The 26,530-nt window shown below is 42.2% G+C and overlaps 4 protein-coding genes across 4 annotated transcripts; 2 read left to right on the top strand and 2 right to left on the bottom strand.

The window, feature by feature from the left end:
* The first annotated feature begins 592 nt into the window (after nucleotides 1-592).
* On the top strand, nucleotides 593-4,326 carry LOC135502778 (uncharacterized). The gene is made up of 4 exons (XM_064795876.1): nucleotides 593-782; nucleotides 2,068-2,250; nucleotides 2,881-2,967; nucleotides 3,348-4,326. Exons 1-4 carry the CDS (start codon nucleotides 638-640, stop codon nucleotides 3,677-3,679), a joined length of 747 nt encoding a protein of 248 aa, XP_064651946.1. The 5' UTR covers nucleotides 593-637; the 3' UTR covers nucleotides 3,680-4,326.
* Nucleotides 4,158-9,251, bottom strand: LOC135502776 (ethanolamine kinase 1-like). Its single transcript, XM_064795874.1, has 7 exons — nucleotides 8,720-9,251; nucleotides 7,518-7,795; nucleotides 6,881-7,036; nucleotides 6,542-6,774; nucleotides 5,876-6,039; nucleotides 5,264-5,349; nucleotides 4,158-4,950 (listed from the first exon to the last, which is right to left on the bottom strand). Exons 1-7 carry the CDS (start codon nucleotides 8,843-8,845, stop codon nucleotides 4,890-4,892), a joined length of 1,104 nt encoding a protein of 367 aa, XP_064651944.1. The 5' UTR covers nucleotides 8,846-9,251; the 3' UTR covers nucleotides 4,158-4,889.
* A 3,528-nt stretch (nucleotides 9,252-12,779) lies between these two features.
* LOC135502777 (ethanolamine kinase 2-like) lies at nucleotides 12,780-26,384 on the top strand. Its single transcript, XM_064795875.1, has 9 exons — nucleotides 12,780-12,962; nucleotides 21,277-21,483; nucleotides 21,800-22,068; nucleotides 22,448-22,600; nucleotides 23,330-23,475; nucleotides 24,016-24,102; nucleotides 24,669-24,838; nucleotides 25,072-25,157; nucleotides 25,389-26,384. Exons 2-9 carry the CDS (start codon nucleotides 21,358-21,360, stop codon nucleotides 25,447-25,449), a joined length of 1,098 nt encoding a protein of 365 aa, XP_064651945.1. The 5' UTR covers nucleotides 12,780-12,962; nucleotides 21,277-21,357; the 3' UTR covers nucleotides 25,450-26,384.
* LOC135502967 (uncharacterized) lies at nucleotides 13,399-20,027 on the bottom strand. Its single transcript, XM_064796198.1, has 4 exons — nucleotides 19,840-20,027; nucleotides 18,982-19,093; nucleotides 16,018-16,171; nucleotides 13,399-15,390 (listed from the first exon to the last, which is right to left on the bottom strand). The coding sequence occupies exons 2-4, from the start codon at nucleotides 19,073-19,075 to the stop codon at nucleotides 15,207-15,209; spliced, it is 432 nt and encodes a 143-aa protein (XP_064652268.1). The 5' UTR covers nucleotides 19,076-19,093; nucleotides 19,840-20,027; the 3' UTR covers nucleotides 13,399-15,206.
* Nucleotides 26,385-26,530: the final 146 nt, after the last annotated feature.

The following is a 26,530-nucleotide window of genomic DNA, read 5'->3' on the forward strand; positions in this document are numbered from 1 at the left end:
GATATCTTTGTTATTTTGTTAACCACTGTGATATATTCTACTATTTCTATGGTGCAATATTATTGAATCCCGTAGTTGGGCTAATTCTATCTTGTTTACGTTAACGTTTTCATATCTGTTACGAGCAATATTGTGATGATGCAATGTTTCTTTAAGGGTGTTCTTTATGACGCTAGTAAAAAGGGGCGGCGTTTTCAAATTGAAGGTCCATTTTGCGTATGCGTTCGTATGTGTATGGAGGGATTGAAAATATGATTTGAACATTTTATTCGCCGTAACATTTCTCGAAGAAGCATTCAGGTAAGAAATTACGGTTTTATTGATTTCGAAAATTACCAAACCACTGTAAACAAAAACAAGTTTCCTAGTGTTTAAATATGCATCAATAAATTAATGAAATTTAAAAAGGCATACAATAATCGTGTTTAATTATATATGCATCAAAAACTTGCATAACGTGACAGCTTTTATAACTAACGTGGACTTCAACTATACAACATGATTGCAAGCTGCCGATGGGAACGAGGACTGATTTCATTCCATCCGTCCTTTGAACGACTGATCACGTGCGGGAATTTTAATATCGTTAATATCGCCGAGGTTCGCCTGTCATTCGGCTGACAGCCTTGCAAGAAACATGAAGTATTTGGCGATCGTTTTGACTCTGTTCGTCTGTGGTGCTGTGGCCCAGCTCGGGGGTTTCGAGGATCTTCTGACACCCGAGGAGAGAACCGAGGCAGACCGGGTGAAGAGTTTCTCTCATTACCTCACTGAGGGGACCGGTAGGTAGAACCCTTTTGTCGATTTGAACCCTCGATTTGTCCATGAACGTGCAACTAAAGTGACTCCATTTTGCCTATCTTAGGAACACCAGAACTCTTTCAAACACCAAAAATCAGGCAAGTTATTGTCCGGAGGCCATAGTGCGGTCCAAAGGTCAGAATGTTCTCGGAGTAATACTTTTACCATTTTGTGGGTTTTGCATGAGTTCGGGTGTTTCTTAGAATAACAAAATTAAGTCACTATAGTTTCACCTTAAAGCGATCCGCAAATAACGAGAGATATCGCTGCGACCTACGGCAATTACCGCTGCGGTCATTATGGTCATGAGGGCAGGCACGACTGATTCTTGTTGCAGGTCTTGCGGAGACTCTCGCAAACGAGAGTTAGTTGTCTTGTACATAGATTATCACATCATGCGGCAACAAACTGGTCCCATGTAAAGTCGACTTTTCATTGCTTGCATATTTTGCACCAATTCAAGCTGTTATGTTTGTCTGACCATAACCGATGCGTTAAAACGAGGCGCAGTGGGCGCATAGTGCATTATACACTGCAAACAGTGGTTCATTGTATACAGAATCACTCGGGACCAAACGCTGAATTCAGTCCACCGCCAAATGAAAGTGGGCAAATTGTTCGCCAACGTTTATGTAAGTGAACATTTCACGGCTACAATTCATAATTGATTTGCATCAAAAGCAGAAGAGGAGGGTACCATTGTGGTGGAATCGATATTTGCGAGCAATGTTGAAATCAGAAATTGCGAAATCCGTTTAATACAACTGTAGTTAATTCCAGAATGGGTGCGCTTTCGAAAGTCTACTCGAAATTTTTGTCATGTCACGAAATAATGTAAGAGCAAACTCTTGGCTCTTGAGCGTCTCAAAGACGCTTATAGAGAATAGTCCTATAAAATAACCCTGGCCTTTTCAGTAGAAATAGGCCAAGTTTTCAAAAACGCTATCCAGGCATGTCATGTCCTCACACAGTGCCTGTCACGGGCCTATTTTAATTGACGACTTCGTCCTCTAAATATCACATGAAAGAATGCACAAATTATATGCTTTTCTTTGAAATCTTTATGTAGATATAATATCAGCTGACGACTAGATTTGGCTGGTTCAAAAACTAGTGGACGGTTTTGTTGTACCCTGATGATGTAGGAATTTTCGCCCGGGTGTTGCGATAGATTTTACCTGTTCCGGTCTGCTGGGCACATTTCATAGTGACTATTCGTTGAGAACATGACTAGAAAATTGAATTAACTTCAATTGTCTTTTTCAGAATTAGAGGAGCCCTACCAGTCTGCCCTTGAGGAGACTCTGAACATTGTGGGGATCGGCGAGAGCCAAGACCTGGAATTTGAGAGCACCAAAGGGAACACAACACGAAAGTTCAAGTGCAAGAACAACAAATGCAGTTTGTGTTTCTCCGTGAGGAGGTTTGGCCGTGGACGCAAAATTAAGAGTAAGTCCTTCCATGCAATCGCCAGGCATCGCCGTCATTGGTTGAGCAGTTGCTTACTTACGTACTGGCTCAGTTTAATAGCATTCCGCGAAGATGACGTCACTGCAGCTGCTGCCCTCTATTTCCCCATCGCTGAATTACAGGCAATGTCGGACAAACATGCGGTTTCGTAATGGATTCAGGCTTTCTAACTAGGGCAGTTAGATTTAGTCTGGCACATGTCCGAGTGTTGGAAATACTACATAATTGTTCTGAATATTTCTCTCTCTGACTCTATGGTATCATTCATGCTAAAAACAATGCAGGGTCAAAGATAACTGACTTTGAAATAAGCTCAAATTCGTAGAAATAAGTGTCGATGTCCGACTGTCACGTGACTAAAACGTCATCAATATCTTATGCAAATGACCTTGTGAGCTATAAATAGTAACTTCGCGGGATGCTATTGGCTACAATTAAGTGCTACGGGATAATACAGGTAGTTCAACATTTGAAGGGTAAGAGCACAGCAAAGGGCATAAGTGTATAACAGCCTGGGATATCCAAAACGTCAAAAATATAGTACGGTATACCGGTATTCTAAAACACCTGTCCAATACTGTACTGCATAAAGAATTCTCCCAATTGCAGTCTGTCTTTTCGTTGGGAAGCGCGCCAACAACCTGACTTTGGTCATTACCAGAGGCAAGAGAGTCGTCCTTTCTGGAAGCACCCCAGGTGAGTCGGACTAAATGATAATTTACGATGACCCATTCATCCTTTCTGATGACGTTAAGCACACAAGTGGTGTTAGCACGTGTGGTCGAGACCTTGCTATAAGTATATTATTCATATGAATGTCGCGACTTGATGAGGTATGGCAGAGTGATGACCATCCGCGTCTGACAAAACTTCAGGGTTTTGTGGATTTACCGATGGTTCGTGACACTAGGGAGTTTTTGCAAATCCTTCGAAACGCCAACGTAAACTCCTGTCCCAAGAGAGCCTCACTGCCCCCTCCTACCAGACCAAATAAGTTAAATGCTTCCCCGAGGTGAAAGCTCGACCTTTAGGCAGATAAATGCTGCTGCTACTAACTAACTTCTTTCTCTTTGCAGCCAATAACATAAAGCCAATCTGCAAAAAGCCTAAGTGTCCATTGTTTGGCCCGTTCTGCCTCATTTTTACTCAAGTCACCAAGACAGCCACAGGCAACACTGGCTGTCTTGTGGCCAAGGCAACCATTTTCAAGAAGAAAGTCATGATGAGGCAAGTTGGCTGCTTCAACTTGACGGACCCGAAACCCGACCTTGACCTTGGCCTTCCTGGCAGTGACCTCAGCGGGTCAGACGCGTATCGGAAGAAGATGTTCGAGGAGATTTTCAATAAGATTTTGAAGAAGGATATGAATGCGGAGGAACAACAGTTGCCGTGGGCGCCTATCTTTTAAGAAATGCACCAATGAGAAATGAGTTTTGGTGGTTTTACAGTAAAACAAAATAAACATCCGTACTTGGTATTATATTGCACTTGTACAACCCTTAGTTTTAATGTTGTTTTCAACTTGCATATCGTTTCACCACTAGTGTTCATTGCCTATAGGTGGCTCTGGTAGTCTCCCGTAGTGTAATCTATATTCACGATAGAGGCCACTTTATGTATTTGCTGTAATTTATGTTAGGCAGGTTTCGTAATATTAATGTACGTATGTGTAAAGCTACATTCTCGATTCCCCGTATCTGTTTAAGCCAAGTGCGAATTCCGCGATACGACTCCGATTAACATGTGGCGGTCGTGCCCGAACTTTGAGCGGGAATTGATGACGTCATAGACATTCGCACTTCGTCGTTCGGTTTGTGAAACCTGCCTATTGCCGGTACTTTAGGCCACAGTTTCGGCACCGAAGAAAGATATACCAAAACACATAATCAACAGAAAAGGGAATTTATTTTGCTGTGCCAAATCGTTTTTCTTTTAAAGATTTATTATTTGTAGATGTTATAATTCATTACTTGTCTGTAGAAGGCAAATTAAAATGCAACACTGCACACACCAAATGCTAATATTAAGCTTTAGAATAAAAAGATGAAAACGCAATATTTTCATAGTTTTCTTACTGTTTCTCTTTACGTCAGTTATCGGCAGTTGATTGCCCGATTCTAACCAGGACCGTATGTAACCAACTGCCCCCAGACATATCAACAAACATGTTTTTGACACAGATATCTGCTGTCCTGAGAATTATCACTGAGTCGTCCCTTTTCTTTTCATAGACAAAGAGAGAAAATTGGGCCTTGATAAAAAGGCCTTTTATTTAATCAATCACAAGACCCTGTAATCCTTCAGGAATTTCGGACTTGGTTCGCCAGACAGTAAGAGAAAATCCCGTATACGACGATTCCCAATTTTCCTATCTCAAAAATCTGGCAACATCCAAAATACTTTCTTGATTGTAATCAAACAATGGAGGGTGTGTATTGGAGTTTTTTCTAAATTATTTCGCACATTTCACAAGGTAAAGAAAACGACTGTTCACAGATTTTGAAGACAACATATGACACTATGATTTCGCATACTGTGTAGTAGTACTCAAGAACTCCCTTTTTTGTCGCACAACCATATTCCCCTTGACTGTTGCTATACGATGACAGGAGGCAGCACTAGAATCCGAGCAGCTCTTTCCTTGTAGCAAGGTACAGTTTCCAGGCGTTCAAAGCTCCTCTGAAAATGTAGCAAAAAATGTAAGAAATTTTTTTGCAAGTGGCACCAAATCGTAGTGGCACACAGCAAAACACTCACAAGAGCACAAACTGAGATTTATAATAACAACCTTTCTCCACAAAAGCGTATCAGATGGCGTAGGCCTATATTATATCCCTAATCATGATAATTTGTCGTAGGTTAGGCCAATTTTCATAGATTGATTCGACTATGGCCTTGCTGCGCTTCCCACAGAACAAGGCCATGTGTGATATACGCCGCGTGAAACACTTATGTGGAGGAATGGCTCAAGTCGCGTCGAGGTAAGACTTACCTGCACCAATTGGTATCGTCAGCGAAGTTTTCCGGTGGTTTCGAGGCTACAATCAGGGAGATTGGTATGTGGAATAACATCACAAACTGGAAATCAAACGGGAAATGAAAAGTCTGAGGCCCAGGCTCACATTAAGATTCATCGAATTCACGTTTTCACAGGTAATGTGTCACTGAGTCACTTTTCATGCGTGACGAACGAACAAGCCACTTCCAAAGAGCGGGCAACATACGATTCACGATGTCACATTTCACCCTCACGTCGTGTTCTCGTAAAGTTAAACGTGAACATTGACAACAAAACCCTATAGATTCATCGGATTCATGTGGTCACATGTCAAAGTTCACGTGTCACAGCATTTGTTATGAGTAAAACCTTCAACTGACCGAGGCTGGAAAAAAATTACATAAAAAGTGACATCGTGAATTCTATGAAGGGCGCCTTTTGGAAAAGACCAAGTCCGTTTTAAAGTCATTACAAGTAAACTTTATGTAAATTTGGGTGATTTTCTTCCTCATATTACTACTATAATGGACGTAGAGCAGCAAAAGTTTTCTTGCTATCTCCTCCTGTTTCACGATGGAAGCTAGTATTCATTTTCAACTGACTGACCATGGTAAACTTGTTAACTTTTTCTAAGAGTTCATCAACATCTAGCTCTGTGACATCTCGTCCCCAGTTGTCAAGGATACTTAGGCGTTTAAGATAGCTCCGCAGAAAATCTTTCCTGTATTCTGTTTGGTGCATTTCAGGCGTATTCTTTTCAACCCCGACTCCTACAAAAATTTAAAAATTACGTGTGAAATACCAGTTCAATTGTAGCAAAGAGAATCCCAACCCAATACTAGTAATGTGCAAAGACAATAGGCAGGTTTCGTTACCCCGATGAACAACGCCGGTATGTGGTGGCCCAATGTCCCATGCGCGCCGGTCACCCATTCAAATTATGACCGCACCCAACGTTGCTTAACTTCCTAGATCTGGAGACGACATCGCGGGTTAAGCCGTGCCATATAACTAAGGTTACAGTACACTCACTCCATTTACGTGACACATTGTGAATCATCATGTACATGTAGTACGCAATTGGCTTAAGATATGAGCTCCAAGACATAAATACTGTAGGCCTACTTCAATATGCGGCAATCATAAGGGAAATAACGTTCACAACATTGATACAACCAAATAAGGAAGCTTCCTACACGTCCACGTCAACGTAGAAGTACACGACGTATTTCTTAATCTCTCTAATTTGCTTTACCGTAGGTCTATACGCACCAAAAGCCGCATAAAATAAGTACTGAGCCAAATCCCAGCCTTGGTGATTGAAGAAGGAGTATTCGTAGTCGACAATCACGCATTTTCCCGTCTCTTGATCAAAAATGACGTTCGCGGGGTGAAGGTCATTGTGGCTCATGACCACTGGCATGCCAAGGTCACGTACAATTTGATCGACGCGGTCTATCTCCTCCTTGACCATCGCCTTGGTTGGAAATTCTGGTGTGGTGACTCTGGATTAGAAAATGAATACGATACGATATGTTGGGTGAGGAAAAACTCTGGCGAAGAAAGCTTTCCAGGTCACGTGGTTCGCTTGAAGTAAATTCTATCACTTACAATGGGTCCAACTTGTCCATCTCAGGTCCCCAGGCTCCTAATGCCACACGGAATGACTCGTGAGCGGTGTCCACCTCAACCGGAATGCCGTACTTTTCAGCAGCTAATTTGGCGGTGTTCTTGCAGTGGATTCCCGCCAATTCCTTGGCAACTGCCCTGCAAATTGAAGAGATAGCTAAAAAATCTGCTGTCTGTTAATGAGCGGCAAAGACATTACTTTCCCTCAAACATTTCACCCAAATAATGAGCATCACATATATATGGAGTTACAAATGAGCATAACATATGGAATCGATTGTCGATCCGCAATGATCTTGGCCGTTTGTTATTGTGCAGACACCAAATTCAAGATGGCTGTCGCAGCGGCCATTTTTTTCAGATTTTAAAGCGCTCAGATACCAAAACCAGGGGGAACCGTCCTATAATCACCTGCAATGAGCCGGCCACAGAACGAAAGGTCCATAACCATGCGCTCAAGGTTGGTACATGTATGTGCAGTACCAAAATCAAGGCGGCAGACGGGCCGGCTTTTTGGGGGGCTTTTTTGAGCGGTACAACTGGCGACGGATCAGTGTGAGGAGTCTCGTCAGGCCAGCCCTTTCATGAGGTGAGGGCATAAATCGAAACAGGGACTTACATCGCCAACTTCTTACAACTAAATGTCGCTCTATCCTTTAGGTCATACGGCTTTCCTTTCGCAAAGGCAAAACACATCCCATTCTCAAACGTGCAGTAAACCTTGGGAGACAACCCGATTTCGGAGAGCAACAAAGTCACTTTGATTTCTCGGTCTCTGTCCGAATATTCTACAAAATCTGTGCCGTAGATTCGTACCACGATTGCGTCGACATCGCACGTTTTGGTGACGTAGTACGCATACATTTTGTTGACCATGGAAGCATTTTCGCCGAGTGTCTGAAACGAAAAAAAAGATTCAAGTATGCACCAGCCGCAAACGAAATCGTCAAGGGCTCCGTGTTGGCCACAATTTTCTGACTAGCTCTTCATCGATTGAAAGTAACTTGGCTTTCAACTTTTCTTATCGACAGGGATCCTACGGAAAAAAACATTGGTCGACCAAACTCGACCCCATTTCGACGTCGATTTGGCGGTCGACCACTGATGGGTGTGTGTAGGGGGTTCAGGGTTTTCATTGACAACTGCATCGTATCGAGATCAAGCACAAAAAACAGGGACATTTTCTAACTGAAGTGTCAAGGCCTTGTCACTCAATCTATGACCCCGTGGTTTACATCACAATAGGCTGACGTTGTCTAGTAATTCAGGTTATTCTGGGCTACTATCATAATTATGTGTTTTGTTTGTTGATTAGAGAGCAAGTAGTATACTAACACTACTGTAGGCTTGCATATAGATAATATTTCCAGGCCCAAATGACCCGTAAACTGTGGTGTAGAAGTAAAAAACGTCCATCTGGAAAGAGTGTCCGGCTCTATTGTACTCAGACGGATTATGTTATGGTTCTATACAGGCAATGATCGTCACTAACAGCTCTCATCCCACTTTTTGGCAATGCTTACACAGGTACACATAATAGTCAAGAAAAAATCTTCAGTTTAGGCGCAGGCACGTCAAAATAAGAGCCCATTAGCCACTCACCCCCCCCCCCCCCTCCACCTCCTCCCCATACACACATTGACAACACACGTAAAAGAATAATTGATTGGGCAAATTCTATAATGATGACTTCAGTGAATCTTAAATCAATACAGAGGCCACATTGAGTATATAAGCATAGGCCAAGGCTTCGTAATTGGCCTAGATATTGACCGTAGCTTTACTGAGTCGGCTTTATGAGAAACACGTGGCCGCACTAACCTTGCGTTTGACGTCCGAGCGCTTCCATCGTGGTCGGAGTTTTTCGATTATCGCCATGACGTCATCATCCGGGTCTTCAGGGTTGATGGTGATGGCCAACTTCGGAACATCCCCTTCCGCAGCCATTTTTGAGATCCCTGTGGAATGACTAGTCGATTTGTAATTGTACGTAGGTCTCGATCAAGGCCTGTAGATTGGTCACAGCAGTGACCTGGTGACTTTCAGAAACACGGAGACATGCACATTGGATTGGTTGTAATCTATTCAAGCCGGGAGATCCCGATCCAATGCGCGTGCGTGGTTACTCCTTAGAGTAAGTTAGTCTGGTTACTCCGAGGTTACTCGAAGCACAGGAGAAGTTCATGGAACCATTTCCTCGGGAATATCGCTCGGGCACATACACATCGACTGCACCAAAAGTGTACACAGAAGCCGTTGACTGGCTCTGCACACTCGACCTACCTACCATTATCTACCCGGGAATTCGACACAGAGCATTGTAATTTTAATTGCATGAACTATCATCATTGAACATGTTGCGCGAGACCAGCTATAGAGGCGTATTGGCGCACAGGCGCGTTTTGTTGTCATAAAAATGGTTTTGGTGTCAATGGGTCAGTAAGCAGCAGGTTCATTTACGACGTCTCCCACCGCTACACTTCGGGTGCAGTGGACCCAATTAGGATGATGCAATGAACTGCCCCGGGAGTCTACCCACCGCCGGCGCCTGCTTCACTTGGAAAATTGGAAACGGATTGCGCGTGAACTACAAGTGTCATGGCCGCACTCCCACCAGAACAGTAATGGCAGCCACGGAATGCCGTGTTTGGCCGCGAAGTGTTTGCATTGAGACACGTGGGGGCTGACAATTGTTGGAGAAGCGTGCTACCCCAGATATGCCTTTAACTCGTCATTTTGTTCCCAGGGCGAGAAACGCTTGATGAATCTGGCAAGCAATGGATTCATTGAAACCGTGGGCAGACGATAAAGGCAAATGCCATCAGAGGTCACGTATGGAGGTTGAGGAGCGCCTGGCCTCGGGTTCATCTTGTATCTCATAGCGATATAATGGCCGTGGGATGCGATTATATGAGAAGGGGAATAAAAACGTCTAATTATAAAAGATTTATAGCTGCAGCTGCTCTTTTGTATGTAGTGACTTTGGCATTGTTTATCGAGTGGCTCGCGGCCACTCTCAGATTTATAATATCAAATTAAAACTAAATTCTTGCAACATTACATGTATATCTTTGAGCAATTGTTGAGTAATTTTATCATATTATTGGACGTAGAGGGATCGCCTTTTTGTGTACGACCACCAAAGGGAGATTGATATCAGCTTACTGATAAAACCACGAAAAACCCTGTAAAAGCGGCATAACTTTCTTTACCAAAATAACAAAATAATGTTCACGAATGCAACAATCAAAAATTTAAAGCCCATTTGGTGTCAAAGACATCTCCATTCTCGTCAATATCAATGACATTTCAAAACACTTTTATTCAAGCTTTAATATGTAGTTCTAATTGGTCAAAATTGAGAGTGTTCGTATTCACCAAATGGCAACTGCGAAATAGGCCTACTTACTAGTTCTTACTAGTTCACTGTTATAATTCATCAGCAAGTGTCGTCCGTCAGACAAGCGCACAAAAGTTTTAATTCACTTTTCATGACTCCATGAGGTCCACAGCCAAACTTGAGATGAGTGTATTGAAGATTCTAATAAAAGGTATACGAAATGAGTTGAATAAAATTTCAAATGTTAATGCGTATGCTTTTACCATAGATTCCGTCAAGGTTAGTTGATATTGCGGTAGATACCACGCCAGTTCCCTAGCTGTTGATTAAACAATATTTTAAAGACGAGGACTGTGTTTAGACGAAAAAGAAGAAAAAAGAAGAAATATCGTGAAAACATACTGAATTCCGTTATAAAGGTTCAAATGCAAATAATGTGCGGCATTCTGAAGACATGATTTGCCTCGAAGCGTGATGAACCTGCTTAAGCTACAAACAGGTAAGACCTCAATTTTTTTTCCAGCTGCTGAAATGTATTGCACTGACCAGCCATTTCGGCAAGGACCCCAAAATGCGATTCGTAGCCAGATCAAGCTATTGCCCGCTGATTAGACTATTCCATTCTTTTGACTCGTCCCAATTTGGGGCAGCTGTATAGGTTGGTTGGTATGAGGGGGTTATCTGAGTTGAACCGATAAAACGTTTTTTTTTGTTTCGCATATTTCAGTGTTTCCACACAAAAAGTAGCTGGAAAGGCTGTAGACTTTTCAACAGGGGAAACAGAGCAAAAATAGACTTTTGAGGAATAAATGCACGGCGGGAAACGACCACTTTAACGCGCCTCCACCTAGTGACTGAAACATGGGCACAAAATGGCATGACAAGGTCGACGTTGTCGTGTTTATACATCGTGTACGACCATCTTCCATTTCGTTTCCTTAGGGGAGCCTGCAACGCCGACGTTTGACCAACATTTCTACATCCAAGATGTCAACTCGACCTGCCCCGCAGAGCAGTCGCTCGTCCAACAGTCGGCAGACCCGAAAGCAAACATCTTCCGGGAGTGGAAGGGGGTCCCAACTTGAGACGGTACGAGAGGCTACCATGGAAAGGGAATTCTCAGACCTCCATGTTCGTCAATCAAACCGCAAACAACGTCCTTCTTATGAAAGAAGCAACCAATCAGAAAGACCGCGACAAAGACATGACAACCTTAGCCAATCATCGACTGGGAGTTTTCATCGGCACAGCAATTCGAGTGGTTTGGTGACATCATCAGGAGAGTGGATGAGCCAATCAGAAAGTGCCACGGCGAAATCGCGGGAGACGTCATCACGGTATAGCCAATCAGGTAGTACAGAAGCCTCACGTGACAGGTGGTGCAACCAATCGGAAAAATCAACTGCATCTACATGTACTAGGCGTAGCCAATCAGGAAGAAGAACAAAATCACGGGGTAGGAAAAACAGCCAATCGACGTCGACCAAGTATAGCGCTTCATACGAAGCAGGTGGCGAAAGTACGATTCATCGCTCGCATGACGGTTTTTATTTCAATGAGGTTACGAGTCTGGCCGGGAAGGAGATACCTTCGCTTCCAATTGTCCGACAGGCGGGAATGTTGCCGGAGTCTCTCGAATTCGCCAGCATGTATACACCTGGCTTGACCAAGAGTGGGCCAAGTGAAACAGAATTAGACTTCACAAACCTAAACAAGGAGGCGCATGAAAATGAGCGCTTGGGGTTGAGGTATGACGTGGAGCTGCTGAGGCGGGAAAAGAACCGGACGAAGCGGCGGTTCGATTTACAGGACGTGTACCGAATCGGGGAATGGCGGACGGGCATCAGGATCCGTGATCGACCGAAACCGCCCGAAGTTTCACCGGAAGTTTCAGTGACACCAAAAATTCTGTCGGGAAATTCCATCAAGCCTGTATTTTTGGACCGTCGGGGTACCATCAAGGGAAGGCCACAGGGGGAGGCCTACAGAATAAGTTTATTGGACACTGAGCGTACCCCGACTGATCCTTCGTGGTTCTCCACAATGTCGAGTAAACGCCCCGTTTCTAATCGAACGGGCTTTTCCAAAAGTTTCAAGTCTGTTTCGACTCTTTCAAGCGTGGGAAGCACAAGACTTCAAAGCACTGCTGAAACTTTAGTATCAGCTCCAGCACCTGTGGTGCGACCTTACAATATCAAAGGCGGGCGGCCAGTCCCTAAAGGGCTCAACTTCTAGTAGACACATTATGCGGAGACCCATATAAACTCTGTAGCATACGCACTGGCCACAAAATAATGTCAAAATGTTTATTTCGTAGCGGACACAAGGAACGCGCCACTACCTGGAGGTCTTTCACACCAACCTGAAGTTGTCAATTATTTTTTCTTATACATTCCCGATTCAGTAAATCATTATAAGGGCTAAGCACAATTCTTTAATGGCAATAAAGGATGCTTACCTTAGCCATAATTGTTCCAGAATCGGGAATTATGAATATATAAATAAATAAATGAGTTTAGCATATCAGCCTGGTTAATTCTTCCGATCCGCCCAATCTAGATCGATATTTTGATTAACTATACTTCCAAGAGACGGCAGCGCCATCGATACATTTCAGGTCATTGAACTGGCTCCCCCGCTCACCGCGGTAAAACCTCCGATTTCTAATAGACCCATTAAAATATATTCTGCAAGATAAAACAACAACTGTCTTCAATCATTAAGGTGAGTATCAAGCTATATTTTAAACCCTAAATCTGTCAAATTCAACCTAAAACCGCATTTATTAATGCTCGATTCGTTCGGCAGCGACAACGTCCCTGGAAATAGGTCATCTTGTTTCGTCGTTCTCCGAGCTGGCGCGGTTAACGTCTATTTTCAAAAGCGCGGTTTTTGAACTTGTAGTTGTGGACGATTTTTATGTAGGGCCGCCTCCTTCAAACGAAGCAAACTCTTCGAGACTTCAATTGACAACAGGGTGGCCGAACTTTTTATAACAGTATGCTATTTATTTTGTTATTCAAGTTGCTCGGAATTTAGAGAAAATAGTCCAGATTCGTTTTCGGCATGCCTCATCACAATCGAATGTTGTATTTTCTCTGGTATTTTCTCCACATATTCGAACTAATCTCATGACTGTGACCCGGAAATACTAATGAAAAACGCCGGACACAAATATTTTAACACAATAAATAACATATATATTTCGGCCTTGAAAAAAATTAATACATTCTTGCCAATTTTGAGATATATTTATCGGCAGTTGTGGTCCGGGTAAAAAAGAACTATACAAACATAAATTACTATACACGAAACAGAACAATTCGATTAGCCTTATTCAAGCTGTTGTCAAGATTATACTTTTCTATTACATGGTGTCCCAAAAAAGCTCTGAATTGCATTTTTATTGACTAAATCATTGAAAATGAAAGCCACCTCTAACTCAGAGTACATTTTGGGACATTCTGTATACTGCCCGACATAAGATACCTGTTGTACCGTAAGGCCCGGTGGAATTTTTGATTCTCGTCCGTGTCTTTTCTTGAAATTTGGGCGGAAGACACCTTTTATTTTTATTTTTATATTCTATTGATGTATAAACGTCATGTAAATCGTAATAAAGTGGTGACATACTGTGAAGATAAAATATCTCTTCGGGGCGGCCGGGAACGAGAATCATTTTTTTAATGTTACCTGGCCTAAACCTACCATGCTGTGAGGCACATTTTCCCGCTTCGGTCACCACCACGCAAACCTTCTTTTTAATTACTACAGGCCCACTGGGCTCGGGAGGGGGGGGGGGCAGAAAACCACTTTCATCCCTAAACTCCCTCCCCTGCTAAATGCGGGCCTGAATGTTAGCGGAACCACTGATATACTTATTTCAGGCCTTGATTGAAATGGTACAATGTCCGACACCCTATACAATGTAGTGCAAAGCGAATCGGGTATGATACACGTATTCAAAGAATTCATTCTGCACTCATCAAGTAACTTGTGCAAAACACTTAAACATACTTGACATCCCTGCGTACAAAAGAAATATAGGCCTAATTAATAATTATATTCTAGTTGAACCTACCACGTGTAGACATATTGATATACGAAATTTCAAAATGACTCTTAGGAATGTTCATTCAGGACCATTCATTATGTCTGGAATTAATAAACTTCATTACACGTGTAGCACTTTTTCAAAACTTGATCATACCGTATGTTGCAATTTGAATCTACAGTCAGTGAGATATGAAGTTTTTTCGGCGTTTTGTATTTCAATTTCCTGAGCCACTAATAAATAAAACGAACACGAATGGCGCACTCCTTTAAGGTTTAGGAGTATTTTGGTTCGCCAAGTTGATTGCAAATGATCGACAGTGGTCAGAGGAAAATCCTTAAAGCTGAACTGGAATAATCTATCGATCTAGAAAGTGTCAGAAGACGATGTCTCAGACAGGGTCACGGTGCCTTTTAGACGATGAACATTGTAGGAATCCACGTTCATTCCATTACTAAAACGGGCGTTTCAGCATTAAGGTTGGATCAAAATATCCCAGTTGGGAGGCTAAAGGCGGGGCTATAAGCAAAATCCCGGTGGGTCAGATTATTGTTAGAGAAATGACCGATAGGTTTCTCAACTCAGTTCATCCTCAATCTGCATGTTGTAATTTTATAAATAAATCGAAGAGGACAAACTTTACCTTGCAGCGTAAAACCACCGATCGGAGAACCCTAGCTTCTGCGTCTAGTCCCCCTTTAAAATAATACATTGGACATTGCAATTCCCAAAAGAGGGCGCTTGAACACAACACCTAACGACACAACGACCACTGAAGTATGTTCGTAATAGACAATTCGCAGTCGTCATCTCGGTCATTTCCGTGGCTCCTCGGTTCGGAAAATGACCACATCACAGTCGATTCGTTGGAACGATTCATATTTTTGAGACCTATAAAACCGACCGCAGCGCCATCAGTAGCACCCGAACACACTGATTTTAATCCTTGGTAAGCTTTCTGGACTCAGTGCTATCACATCATGGAGGTACATCACCCTGACTCTTGAGACTGTGTACCGGGGGTCGAAAACCATCTCGCCTTTCGTCGCGAATGTTGCCTCTGAAAGAATTCTCCCCGTGGGCGTTATTGCTGTTACTCTGAAAACAATACGCCACTGTTAGCATGCTACATGTACATATAAATCGTAAATTATTCAACGGGTTCACCAGTCCAGTCAACAATTGGCATTTTCTGGCGAGTAGTTATTGCGTAGATCTACCAAGAGAATTGTTGAGGATAAACGAAACACAGCCCCGATCGACTTCGAAAGTATACTGATTGGAGGCGGCTGATAAAAAGTTGGTGATGATCGAGCCTCAGTTAGGGAGATATAGTACTTTTCGTGTTTTCGGTTTTAGCCACCTGGTGGCAAAATCTGGAATCGAACCGGACCGATATTTAGTGGTCTCACAGGTGTCATTACATAGGGGAACATATGTACCAAGTTTGAAGTCGATAGCTCCAGCAGTTACAAGACGTGCCTTGCTATTAACGGACGTCGACGATGGGCGACGACTGACGCTGCGGCATAAGATGAGCTCACATTCTGGAGGTGAGCTAAAAACCTGAGTCTCAGGATGGGAATAATTTGGCTTTACTGAACTTCCAGCGGTATTGCCTCCGTTACCTCCGCCCATTTGAACCGCGTTGTCTGTAAAGCTTAGCAATATTGAGGGTCAAGATGCGTCATCACATGACACTGATCCCTAGAAATGGCCCCTTACCTATAAGCACCATCATACACCTCATCCACGCTGACTCGTATAAACTCCGGATATTTTCCCTCCCGTTTTAATGGAATGCTAAATGAAAAAGGTCCCTGGTCAGGATTTGTGATCTTTCGTTCCAACTTTAGCAAACTGTCGTAGCAATCCCGGGCTGGAAGAAAACAAAAGTAGATCGAAGTCATTTCACATCTAGATGGATCTCTGCCGTATATTTGTTGGAGGTAAAACTGAAGGGTAAGTGGCGCCCGATGTGATCTTCCGCTCCAACCTCAGCCGTAGTAGTAGACCGATATCGTCCCTGTACAGCGTAGGGAATCGGAGCCTATTTCAAAGGACTTCCGTGTAAGTGCCCATGCTTAAGGTTAAAAACGTAGGTCAATGTCACTAACTCTGACCTTGACCTACGTTTTAAGATGAATCTATGACGTATATTTGATTATTCTACAGCAGCGGCCATTTCTAGAGATGTGTCCCAAGCAAGGTTCACATGCAAAAAGGTTCAAGGTGGCTATGGTAGGGAGTTTTCGCAAATCCCCCGAAACGTCAACGTGAACACCTATCCCATTGTCCGACATCGCTATCATGTGGTCGAACAATGCGATAGGCGTTCACGTCGGCGTTTTGGGGGATTTGCGAAAACTCCCTATTGGCGTGCTCGGTATCGACGTCCGAGGATGAGATTGAAATACATTGGAACTGCTTACTTTGAGGATAATGATAGGTTAGACGCGCCATGCCACTCACCCACTCGACAATGAGATCATTAGCGATCACAACCAATCGTCCCCCTCTCCGAGTCCAAGAGCTCGCGGGACAGTACAAACAAATTAGCGCCCAATTTCTGTTTAATAAGTGGTTAGCTAAAATATGATGCTGCCGGGATGGTCCTTAAGTGATTTCGAATGGTACGCGACATTATGAGGGCTCTGCCAACAATCCGAAGCAGGGAAACGGATTTGGTCTGGTTTGAGCTACGCGAGGGTAAATATTTGATGTATAGTGCTCTGAAGAATTTAACCCGCTCTATGTTAGCTTCCCTCTTCTTCATTCTGCCGTCGGTCTCGTGAGCGTTCATGTGCCCCTATGGTTGGGGTAAGTTGTCAAGTGCGTGGCGCCCTTTTTGGCCACTGAGGCAGGATTTAGGGGTGGCACATGAGGCGCGCACCTCCCTTTTCGTTTTCAGGCGAATTCCATGTTCTACATGTACGCTGTAACAGGTTAAAAGCCAGGGTGAATGACATCGCATAATGATTTCGTCTTGAGTGGCTCGATTATCGAGTCGTAACAAATAAAGTTAAAGTTTTGGTTTATTGTCTGATATCAAGAACATTATTATCCGACCTCACACTTTAACCCGGTCTGTCCTACAACCTCTCTATAGAACTGGGATGAGCTGTTTAATCGGCGCTGCCACCATTTACGACCGGGAAGCATCGATAAACCTGGGCGCAGTAATGAACTGATTCCACCTCTGCGGGAAACCCCCGCGGCGGCGTAGTTTTAGACAGCAAAACCGAGCGGTGTTTAACACAACTGCTGAATGAAATCAGCCCTTAAAGGGTTAACTATAGGTACCACCATTTCGGCGAGAACTTTAAAACCTAAAGGAGTTCTAGTTTCTTTCATTTCAAGTTACAGCCAAAATGGTCTGGTGCCCATGCTCAACCCTTAAGGCAAATAAAATAGCCATGCCATGAGCCTCTCGCCGACATTCGGGTTCGAACCAGGGACCTCCTTGGCGCTATATAGACAGAGACCCGATCCACTACACCGCTGCAGCTTATCAGACAAACATGATATAACAATAATTTAGTTACAGACTTTAAGGATGGAGGGTGGTCCTACTGATTTCACCCGGTAGGTGTTGCGGGGGCGGAATTATCGTCTGCGGTTATTCATTTGTCCCGATGACCTGAATGCGGGGGGGGGGGGGGGGGGGCGGAAGTCACCAAAACAAAGGCTTTTTGTCCATAATTTAGGCCAGGTGTGTTATCATTTAAAAAGCCATCCATTGATAGTATACAGCATTGTGTCTTTTTAAACGTTCAACTGACGTTTTTTTCTCCAAGATATTTTCAAAAGCTGTGTGCTCTTATTTCTCAGCAACCAGTGCATATGTCAGTCCCAAGTTCGCACAGAATTTGAAATATACATTGATAAACGATATATGCAAATTGTATCTTCATCCATGATTACTTCTACTAGAAAAAAATGAAAAGCAGGAACAGTTTTTGCCTCGTCTTTTTGTCTAAAGTGCCAAACTAATTTGAGTTTACGGCCATCTTAGATTCCGATTGGTGGCCTCTTATAGTCCACCCACGTATGAAGAAGGAGTAAGACAATTCCCCTGACATGACTGTACCATTATGTTGCTCAGACTAAGTATTTTTTCCCCTTTGCGCAGTTGGTCAATGGCCGTATCACGACTGGCTTATGAGTTATTTCCTGATAATCACATATGATCAGAACAAAAACAAATTTACGAGCGCGGTCCTCGAGGCGCACGAGACTGATAGGAGTCAATCTCGAGGGGGAGAAATTGACTGACCTTCTCAAAATGATGTCGAACAATCAAGGGAAAGGTGTTCGCGTTGGCGTTCGGGGGACTTTGCGAAAGCTCGCTATTTACGCCTGTGTTTCACGTCTAACCTGTAACTGACATGGCTGTTCGTTGGCAGGCAGCACTTATGATGGTACCATTTTCGATTGTACCATTTATGATTTGTGTCATGATCGAGTTAATTTGGTATTATTATAAATGTTTATAGGCCTAAGGTAATATGGTACGGGCGGGCTGCGGGCGTGCAGCAATACCATTTTTGCCTCCTGCCACGGTATATTTGTAGCACTTTCAGTGAAGAAACAGCCGGCCGTGCGCATCAAGGACGCACACAAAATCTATAATTGTACCACTGACCTTACTTTACTTTGTCTAAAATTTTCTATCTCAAAACGACTTACCAGCCGCATTCCTTTTGATGAATATCCGAGCACCATATGACTGCGTGATTACAGTGAGTAGGACGAGAAAGAACGAGACCACTAGTCTAATCATTGTGCTTTATTTTCCAAGCTGAAAAATGAGAGAGAAGTACTTTAGAATACAAAATGGTTTCGCTAACTGAGTCTGTCATTCGTCGATGGTCTTCGGTTAGCGCACAGTGTTTCCACCGCGGTTCCCGATAGTTAAAGCGATAAAATCTCATATTCGGGAACGCCGGTGCGGCCGGGACACTGAGTGTGGGTGCAAACGTATGCGCTTTTACTTGACGATTCAGCGGTGAAACAAAATAAAGTCGCTATTTTACCAAATGTGAAATTAGTAAAAACCAACCATTAATTAGTTTTTCCAATTCAAAAAAGTAGTCAAAACTACAGTAAAATGGCTAAGAATTACTATTTTGATGGTTAAAACTTTACAACTAATTTCACAGTCGGTGCAATAGTAACTACATGTACCAGAGTAGACAAAGTTACTATTAAATAGTTAGTTTTACTATTTAATTTTAAGAGTGCATTTTATATAGCGTTTTCAGTTCTCTTACGATGTATATTTTCAAAGTACTGGTAGCTCCAAATTACAAAAGCAACACCGATATATTTTTAAGGTAGGACTGACTTACTTCTACGCCGGATAATCAGAAAGAAAATGTGACAGGTCATCTTATAATTTTTTGTCTTTGACATGCGATTGCTCCGTGTCCGGTTGTGACCTGGGCAGTGCGGTGGACAAATGAATGAACTTTGCACTCAACAGTATGTGCAAGAATACAAACGCTTGAGGCAACCACAAGAAACGAGAAAATGAAAAATGCTTACCTTAGCTTTGGTAAAATCCTTGCACATGAGGTGCCGCCCGTCAGCAAATAAAGTACAGCCTCCGATTTATAGGTACTAGTTCTCTGTCTTTGGCGAATGGAGCTGTGACGTCACGGTCCTTCAAGACCAATCACTCACTTTGTCAATTATCAAGAGGAAATCCGTTACGTCATATTGAAAGCGTGACCATGAATGATAATATTCAATCAAACTTGTCTGTGAGGGCGCCTTTGCATTGTCTTTGAATGGACGATCCTCATCTGCAATGATAATCTGGTCCACACTAATCAATAAAACCAAGTATTTCAACTTGAAAAAATCAATGGTCGTGCGAACAACTTAATAAGGACTCACCGGCCGGTGACAGTCTTTCCCGAACGGCCCTTGTAAAATGCGGTCACCTTGATCTAGAAGTATTCAGATACGCACGCATGCGTTGAAAGTCTGCGATTACATTTTCAAACAGACAGATGGAATTGTTATTAAAAGTTCTTGATTGTTTTCCCGGCCAGTCATAGTTTCCTTTAACATCATGTAGGTTCTTGTCGCAAAGACCAAATGGCTCTGCAAGAAAACGCTGGTCTATGATAGCAGCTACGTATGCCGGACTTGGAATTCGACTCTTGAGTAATAGGACACTCAAAAAAGGACAATAGACGATTATTTCATGAAGCAATAAAATCATTTCGAGTGGGTATGACTCAAGGTCAGGCACCTGACAATAATCTTTGCCTTTCCTGTAAACACTTAATGTTTTTCATCGATCTTTGAGCTTGGTCTACATATGTATAGGCCATTCACACCGTAATACTGGACGAAATACCATCCCAGTGAGATGCCATTCCATATACTGATACCATCGGAGATGCCACCAAGTAGAGCTACACCGATGGTATTACATCCTCAATCTATAAGGTTGTTTTTTCCATCTGATGAGGTTGTACATGTAGCTCTACTTGGTGGCATCTCAGATGGTGTCAGTAGGATGGAATGGCATCTCACTGGGATGGAATTCCATCCGTTTTGATGGAATACCATCCCATTGGATGGCGATCTATCGCTCTACCTCTTGATGTCTTTGTTTTTTTCTTATTGTCGTCTTCATTCCCTTCATTTTGTTGTCATGAGATCAAACAAGAAATAAGTGCAATTTTGAGAGAAAAGTTGCATTTGTTGACAGGAGCAGATAGACCATGTCGCCATCTATCAGGAGAACCATTCATTGATCGTGAAAGCACACCAGCCTGAAGTTGGCTTCTTATTTCTTATTCCTTATTCACATAAGGGATAGACTGTTATAAATGCATAGTTCGTACGGTAGATGTCGAAACTCTCAATCTGTTCTTGGAGGCTACCGGTTTTTTCATTTTGTTCAAAATTGCTTGAACTAAGCCGGTCAATTGTTTCAAAATGGCAACGTATTTTCGTCTTTTTCAGGAAACTCCGCCATCAACCCTTAAACCCTATTTAGATAGACATCATTTAAAGTACAATTAAAAGAGGAGAGACCCGGGTAAAATGGATCAAGCCATTGATGATATCACACTTGACGTAACCGTTGACACGGATAACCCGGATGAAGGTGTTTTCAAGATCATAGCCACTGTAAAACCCGACTGGGAGCCGGAGACAATCACCAAAAAGGTAAAAAGTATGCTCTATTTGGATCAACATTTGTTGTTTCTTCGTGAAAACGGCTTCCAGCAGGACCGTGACGTCTCCAAACGGAAAACTGGCCTGCCTAAATTTCACAAGCTATGTCCATAACTGTCTTGAAACACTGGCGAAAATCATTACATGTATATGTTAGGGATCAGCATTAGTGTGATACCTACTGTGATACTTCAAGTGATACTTCAAGTGGCGGCGCATGGTGGCAAGCGGGGGAATTATCCTCCTGGTCAGTTTAATCCCACGCCCAAGTTGTCCCTTTAACAGTTTCGGCCATAACTTTTTCCAGCCTCTGGAAGAAGGCACCGTCAACGTCCTCTACAAGTACTGGGACACACGTTTCGATGAGGCCATCGTGGTGCGCGTGTTCGGGGATGGTCTCAGCCAGTACTTGAACAAAGAGGAGGAGGTGAAGGCCTATAGGTTGCTTGGACACATCGAATCCGCCCCCAAGTTGCTCTGCCTCTTCAAGAATGGGATGTGCACGCAGTTTGTGAATGGGGAAATCTTTTCTGTGGTAAAGGCTGGGAAGAGAGAGGCGGATATCAAACTTGCAAAGTAAGTAGAAAGAATTGGAGAGAATTATAATCACTAGGAAAAGGAGGTTGCTGGTCCACGCGAACGCCTATCTCATTGTCCGACCTTCTGATCACGATATGGAACAATGGGGTTAGGCGTCATTATTCCACAGCGGCAAATGCGGCATGGACGGGAAAACATCCGAAAATACGGGATGGCAATCAAGGTAATCAACCCAAAAGTACTCTACTGCGGTTTAATACACACTTGTATTCAATCAAGTTCAATTTCAAAATTTTTATCGGAGTTCATGTTTTTATGATTTCTAGTAGTCAAGGGCTATCCGTTTTCAAAATTTTTATCGGTGTTCTTGTTTTTATGATTTCTAGTAGTCAAGAACTATCCGTTTTCATTTCAGAGCAGTTGCAAGAGAAATAGCTGCCTATCACTGCGAAAAGACAACAAAATTAGCGCTGGAAAAATTCAATATATCTGGTGACATCCGACTGTATGGGATATGGCAGCAATGCATGGATGACTGGACTCTAGAAATGGAAGAGGCTATACCTATGTAAGTTATGAGTGGACTCTAGATATGGAAGAGGCTGTACCTATGTAAGTTATGAGTGGACTCTAGATATGGAAGAGGCTATACCTATGTAAGTTATGAGTGGACTCTATATATGGAAGAGACTGTACCTATGTAAGTTATGAGTGGACTCTATATATGGAAGAGGCTGTACCTATGTAAGTTATGAGTGGACTCTATATATGGAAGAGGCTGTACCTATGTAAGTTATGAGTGGACTCTATATATGGAAGAGGCTGTACCTATGTAAGTTATGAGTGGACTCTATATATGGAAGAGGCTATACCTATGTAAGTTATGAGTGGACTCTATATATGGAAGAGGCTGTACCTATGTAAGTTATGAGTGGACTCTAGATATGGAAGAGGCTGTACCTATGTAAGTTATGAGTGGACTCTATATATGGAAGAGACTGTACCTATGTAAGTTATGAGTGGACTCTATATATGGAAGAGACTGTACCTATGTAAGTTATGAGTGGACTGTACCTGTAACGACTGGACTCGAACAGGTAAAATTAAAGGACCAAGAAGGATATTGCATGGATTTAAAGGGAGACTCTAATAATCACAGATAATTGTGGAACAACTACAGATCTTGTCATTGGAGACGTTGAATTTGTACTGACATCACAAGGCTGAAATTTATAAATTCCCTCTTGCGAGTTTGTACAACTTTTGTTACGTTGCGTTAGCCATTTTTTATTTCCAGATTGAAATCTGAAGAGTTTCCGAGCAAGAGTGATCTCCAAAAAGAATTGGAGACTTTGAAGAAAATGGTTGAAGACTTGAAGTTTCCCTTGGTGTTTTGCCACAACGATCTACACCCCGGCAATGCAATATATGATGAGGAAAAAGGTAAGTTTTTGACAGGTTTCCAACCGAATCTAGGTAATAAAGGTACAGGAAAAAAGGTACAGGAAAAAAGGTACAGGAAATAAAAGTACAGGAAAAAAAGTACAGGAAAGAAAGTACAGGAAAAAAAGTACAGGAAATAAGAGTACAGGAAATAAAAGTACAAGAAATAAAAGTAAAGGAAAAATAGGTAACGGAAAAAAGGTACTGGAAAAATAGGTACACTAAATGGCAAACCTTTTTTTCCGGTACCTTTATTTCCAGTACTTTTATTTCCTGTACTTTTATTTCCTGTACCTTTCTTTCCATACCTTTTTTCCTGTACCTTTTTTACCGTATACAGTTTCCAACCAGGTATTTTGGATGTCTGATGACTGTGTTTCATATACATGCACTTCTGACGGATTTCCATCTGTTAATGCAGTTTTCATCCACTAGGTACATTTAGTTGAGTTTCAATGAGGTACACACATTTCTGATGGAGTCGATTAGTGAGATTTCTCTTAAATGACACAGCACTAATTGACTATAATTATTTTTCAGACAAAGCAACATTAGTTGACTTCGAATTCTGCTCCTTCTACTTCTCAGGATTTGACCTGGCCTTTTACCTCTTTTATTCCGTATTTGGTAAGTAATCAAAGACCTTTTTCTTTCAAATTTGAACCTTTGAAAATTCAAATCGTGAAAAGGCATACCAAAATTTCAAGAATTTCGTTACGTAGCTGTCTATCAGTGTTCATGACTTACAGCAAGTATAGATTAATCCATGCTTGCTTAAAGATATTTTTGATGGGTTTCCATCGAATGATTTTGGATGACTTTCCATCCAGTTAAGATGTTTCCATCAAGGTATTTGTGAATAGATTTTCATTGAGCATATGTATTTTGGATGAGTTTCCATCCAGTTAGGATAATTTTCCATCGGGGTGCTTTTGCATGGATGGATTTCCATCAGGCACATGTAATTTGGGTGAGTTTCCATCAAGTTAGGATAATTTTCCATATTAACGTAAAAGTGAAAAATATTTGAAAATGTTGTGAACTGGGCGAATTTATTTCAAGTTCCGGGTTGATCTGTGTCGAATCTTTGCCAAAATGCCAAGAAAATGACGTCGATCGCCTGACGAGGGGTAAGGGGAGGGGTCAAGGTTTACATTGACCGCTGCACTAACTTGGCATTTTCGTTCATACAGGTCTCGGTAACCGTCCTTCACCAGAACTTCCTCAAATGCATCCCGTCGAATACCAGACGGAGTTTCTCAGGGATTATCTACAGACACTGAGTCGCCTTGACAACTGGTCACGTGATGTCACAGACGACGATGTGGAACAACTCAGGAAGAATGTTGATATATTTATATTGGTAAGTTTGATTTTGAATGGGTTTCCATCCAGTAGTCTTTGGACTCTTCATTGCGATGGGTGTTATTCTGTGTTATTTTAACGAGCATCAATTAAGACACCAGATTCGTTCATCGAATGTTTTAAATTGGAATTTGAACGTGAGATTTTCCAATCATCAACATTTTTACAATTAATATCATGTTTCAAAAGTTCCATTTCTTCACTATTTGAATAATACCACGATAATTTCAGATTGTAATGTTAGTTCACATTCCCATCCTCCTGGTGATAGCCGCCAAGCCTACCGTTAGCAAGGAGGATGCTTTATCTATACCATGGTATGTATGGGACAAGGTTGATGGGGGAGGGGGGGGGCAAAACCCGTTAAGAATTTGAGATTTGTAGCCTAATTGAATTCGAAAATGTCCAATTGCTGATGTGCAGTTAAGAATTTGAGATTTGTAATTGAATTCGAAAATGTCCAATTGCTGATGTGTAGAAATAATATTTATGATAATAATAATGAGTTCTTATAGGGCGTTTTTCTTACACAATATCTCTTATTTCAGGGGCTGTCTCAAATGCTGGAAGGTCTATTTGAAGAAAAGGAAGGAGGTTCTAGGATACTAGACTGGTTATTGACGTTGCAAATATGCTTGATGTCATAATCAGACATCACATGTATGCTTTAAAGAATGGATACTTTCGAGTAACCAATGGAACTGATACAGTGTTCTCGACATATCCATTTGTCAGGGTGGCCCACCCTACCTTGCTCTAGAGTTCTGAAAAGGGTTTCTGTAAGGCCACCCTACCTTACATTGCTGGCCACCCTACCTTGTGTTGCACACTGGCAAACTTGTTGAATATCAAGGGTACCAACCAACCTTGAGAAACCCTTGCAACAGTATAAATACTTAACTGAATGAAGAAAGGGACTTTTTCAAACAAGAACTGCAAAACCAAAGCCTCCCTCCCCGGTCTCTCATGGATACACATCTCTGCTACCTCAGGAATTTTCGTACAATTTCATTTCAATGGGCTGAAATCAATCTGGTATCATAATACAGTGGAACCTCCCTTAGCGGACACCTCTCCTTTAAGGACACTAGGTTTGGTCCCAAATTGGTGGTTTCCATTCAATTTGACCTCTCTAATCAGGACACCTCTCCATTAAGGACAGTACTTGTCAGTCCCGAGGGTGTCCTTAATAGAGACGTTCTATTGTACATGCATGACAATCAATAGCACTTGGAACAATGGAACAAAACTTCATCAAGGCGATTTAATGGATATATAAAGTTAGACTAGGGAGAGGACAGTTGTAGATATTTGCTGGAGAAAACGCAGACTTGGAGATGTTTTTGTGTCCTCTTCTAAAAGTTATTTGAAATCTCCAACTTGGAAGTTTTTTCTATTTTTCAAATTAGTGAGAATATTCAATAAAATGCTGCGCGATTGATACAAGCTTGCAGAAATGACAAGTATAATTGCTCACACAGAGCATCAAGAATCACTTCCTTCTACTATTCTACAGAATAAATTGCTCTTCAACATATCAGATGAATTTCTTTGATCTTATTGCCGTGGTTACTGTAAACTCGACCAGGAACTGTCACAACTTCCCAGAATGCTATGCCTGCATTGTGACGGAGCACACTGTCATTAGGTAAAATGCCACAAATTAAGCGTCCCTTTTTCTGCAATCGGG

This window comes from Lineus longissimus, chromosome 19 (genome assembly GCF_910592395.1).
Source record: "Lineus longissimus chromosome 19, tnLinLong1.2, whole genome shotgun sequence".
In the NCBI taxonomy this organism is placed as follows: domain Eukaryota; kingdom Metazoa; phylum Nemertea; class Pilidiophora; order Heteronemertea; family Lineidae; genus Lineus; species Lineus longissimus.

Coding starts and splice junctions, on each gene's coding strand:
- LOC135502778 (XM_064795876.1), top strand. CDS start 638: ATGAAGTATTTGGCGATCGTTTTGACTCTGTTCGTCTGTGGTGCTGTG. Junction 2,251..2,880: donor CCGTGGACGCAAAATTAAGA/GTAAGTCCTTCC, acceptor TCCCAATTGCAG/TCTGTCTTTTCGTTGGGAAG. Junction 2,968..3,347: donor CCTTTCTGGAAGCACCCCAG/GTGAGTCGGACT, acceptor TTCTCTTTGCAG/CCAATAACATAAAGCCAATC.
- LOC135502776 (XM_064795874.1), bottom strand. CDS start 8,845: ATGGCTGCGGAAGGGGATGTTCCGAAGTTGGCCATCACCATCAACCCT. Junction 7,796..8,719: donor GCTCGGACGTCAAACGCAAG/GTTAGTGCGGCC, acceptor TTTTCGTTTCAG/ACACTCGGCGAAAATGCTTC. Junction 7,037..7,517: donor AGTTGTAAGAAGTTGGCGAT/GTAAGTCCCTGT, acceptor TTCAATTTGCAG/GGCAGTTGCCAAGGAATTGG.
- LOC135502967 (XM_064796198.1), bottom strand. CDS start 19,075: ATGATTAGACTAGTGGTCTCGTTCTTTCTCGTCCTACTCACTGTAATC. Junction 16,172..18,981: donor CATCAAAAGGAATGCGGCTG/GTAAGTCGTTTT, acceptor GTTTTCTTCCAG/CCCGGGATTGCTACGACAGT. Junction 15,391..16,017: donor GTGTATGATGGTGCTTATAG/GTAAGGGGCCAT, acceptor TATTGTTTTCAG/AGTAACAGCAATAACGCCCA.
- LOC135502777 (XM_064795875.1), top strand. CDS start 21,358: ATGGATCAAGCCATTGATGATATCACACTTGACGTAACCGTTGACACG. Junction 22,601..23,329: donor ATGGAAGAGGCTATACCTAT/GTAAGTTATGAG, acceptor TTTTATTTCCAG/ATTGAAATCTGAAGAGTTTC. Junction 24,839..25,071: donor ATGTTGATATATTTATATTG/GTAAGTTTGATT, acceptor CGATAATTTCAG/ATTGTAATGTTAGTTCACAT.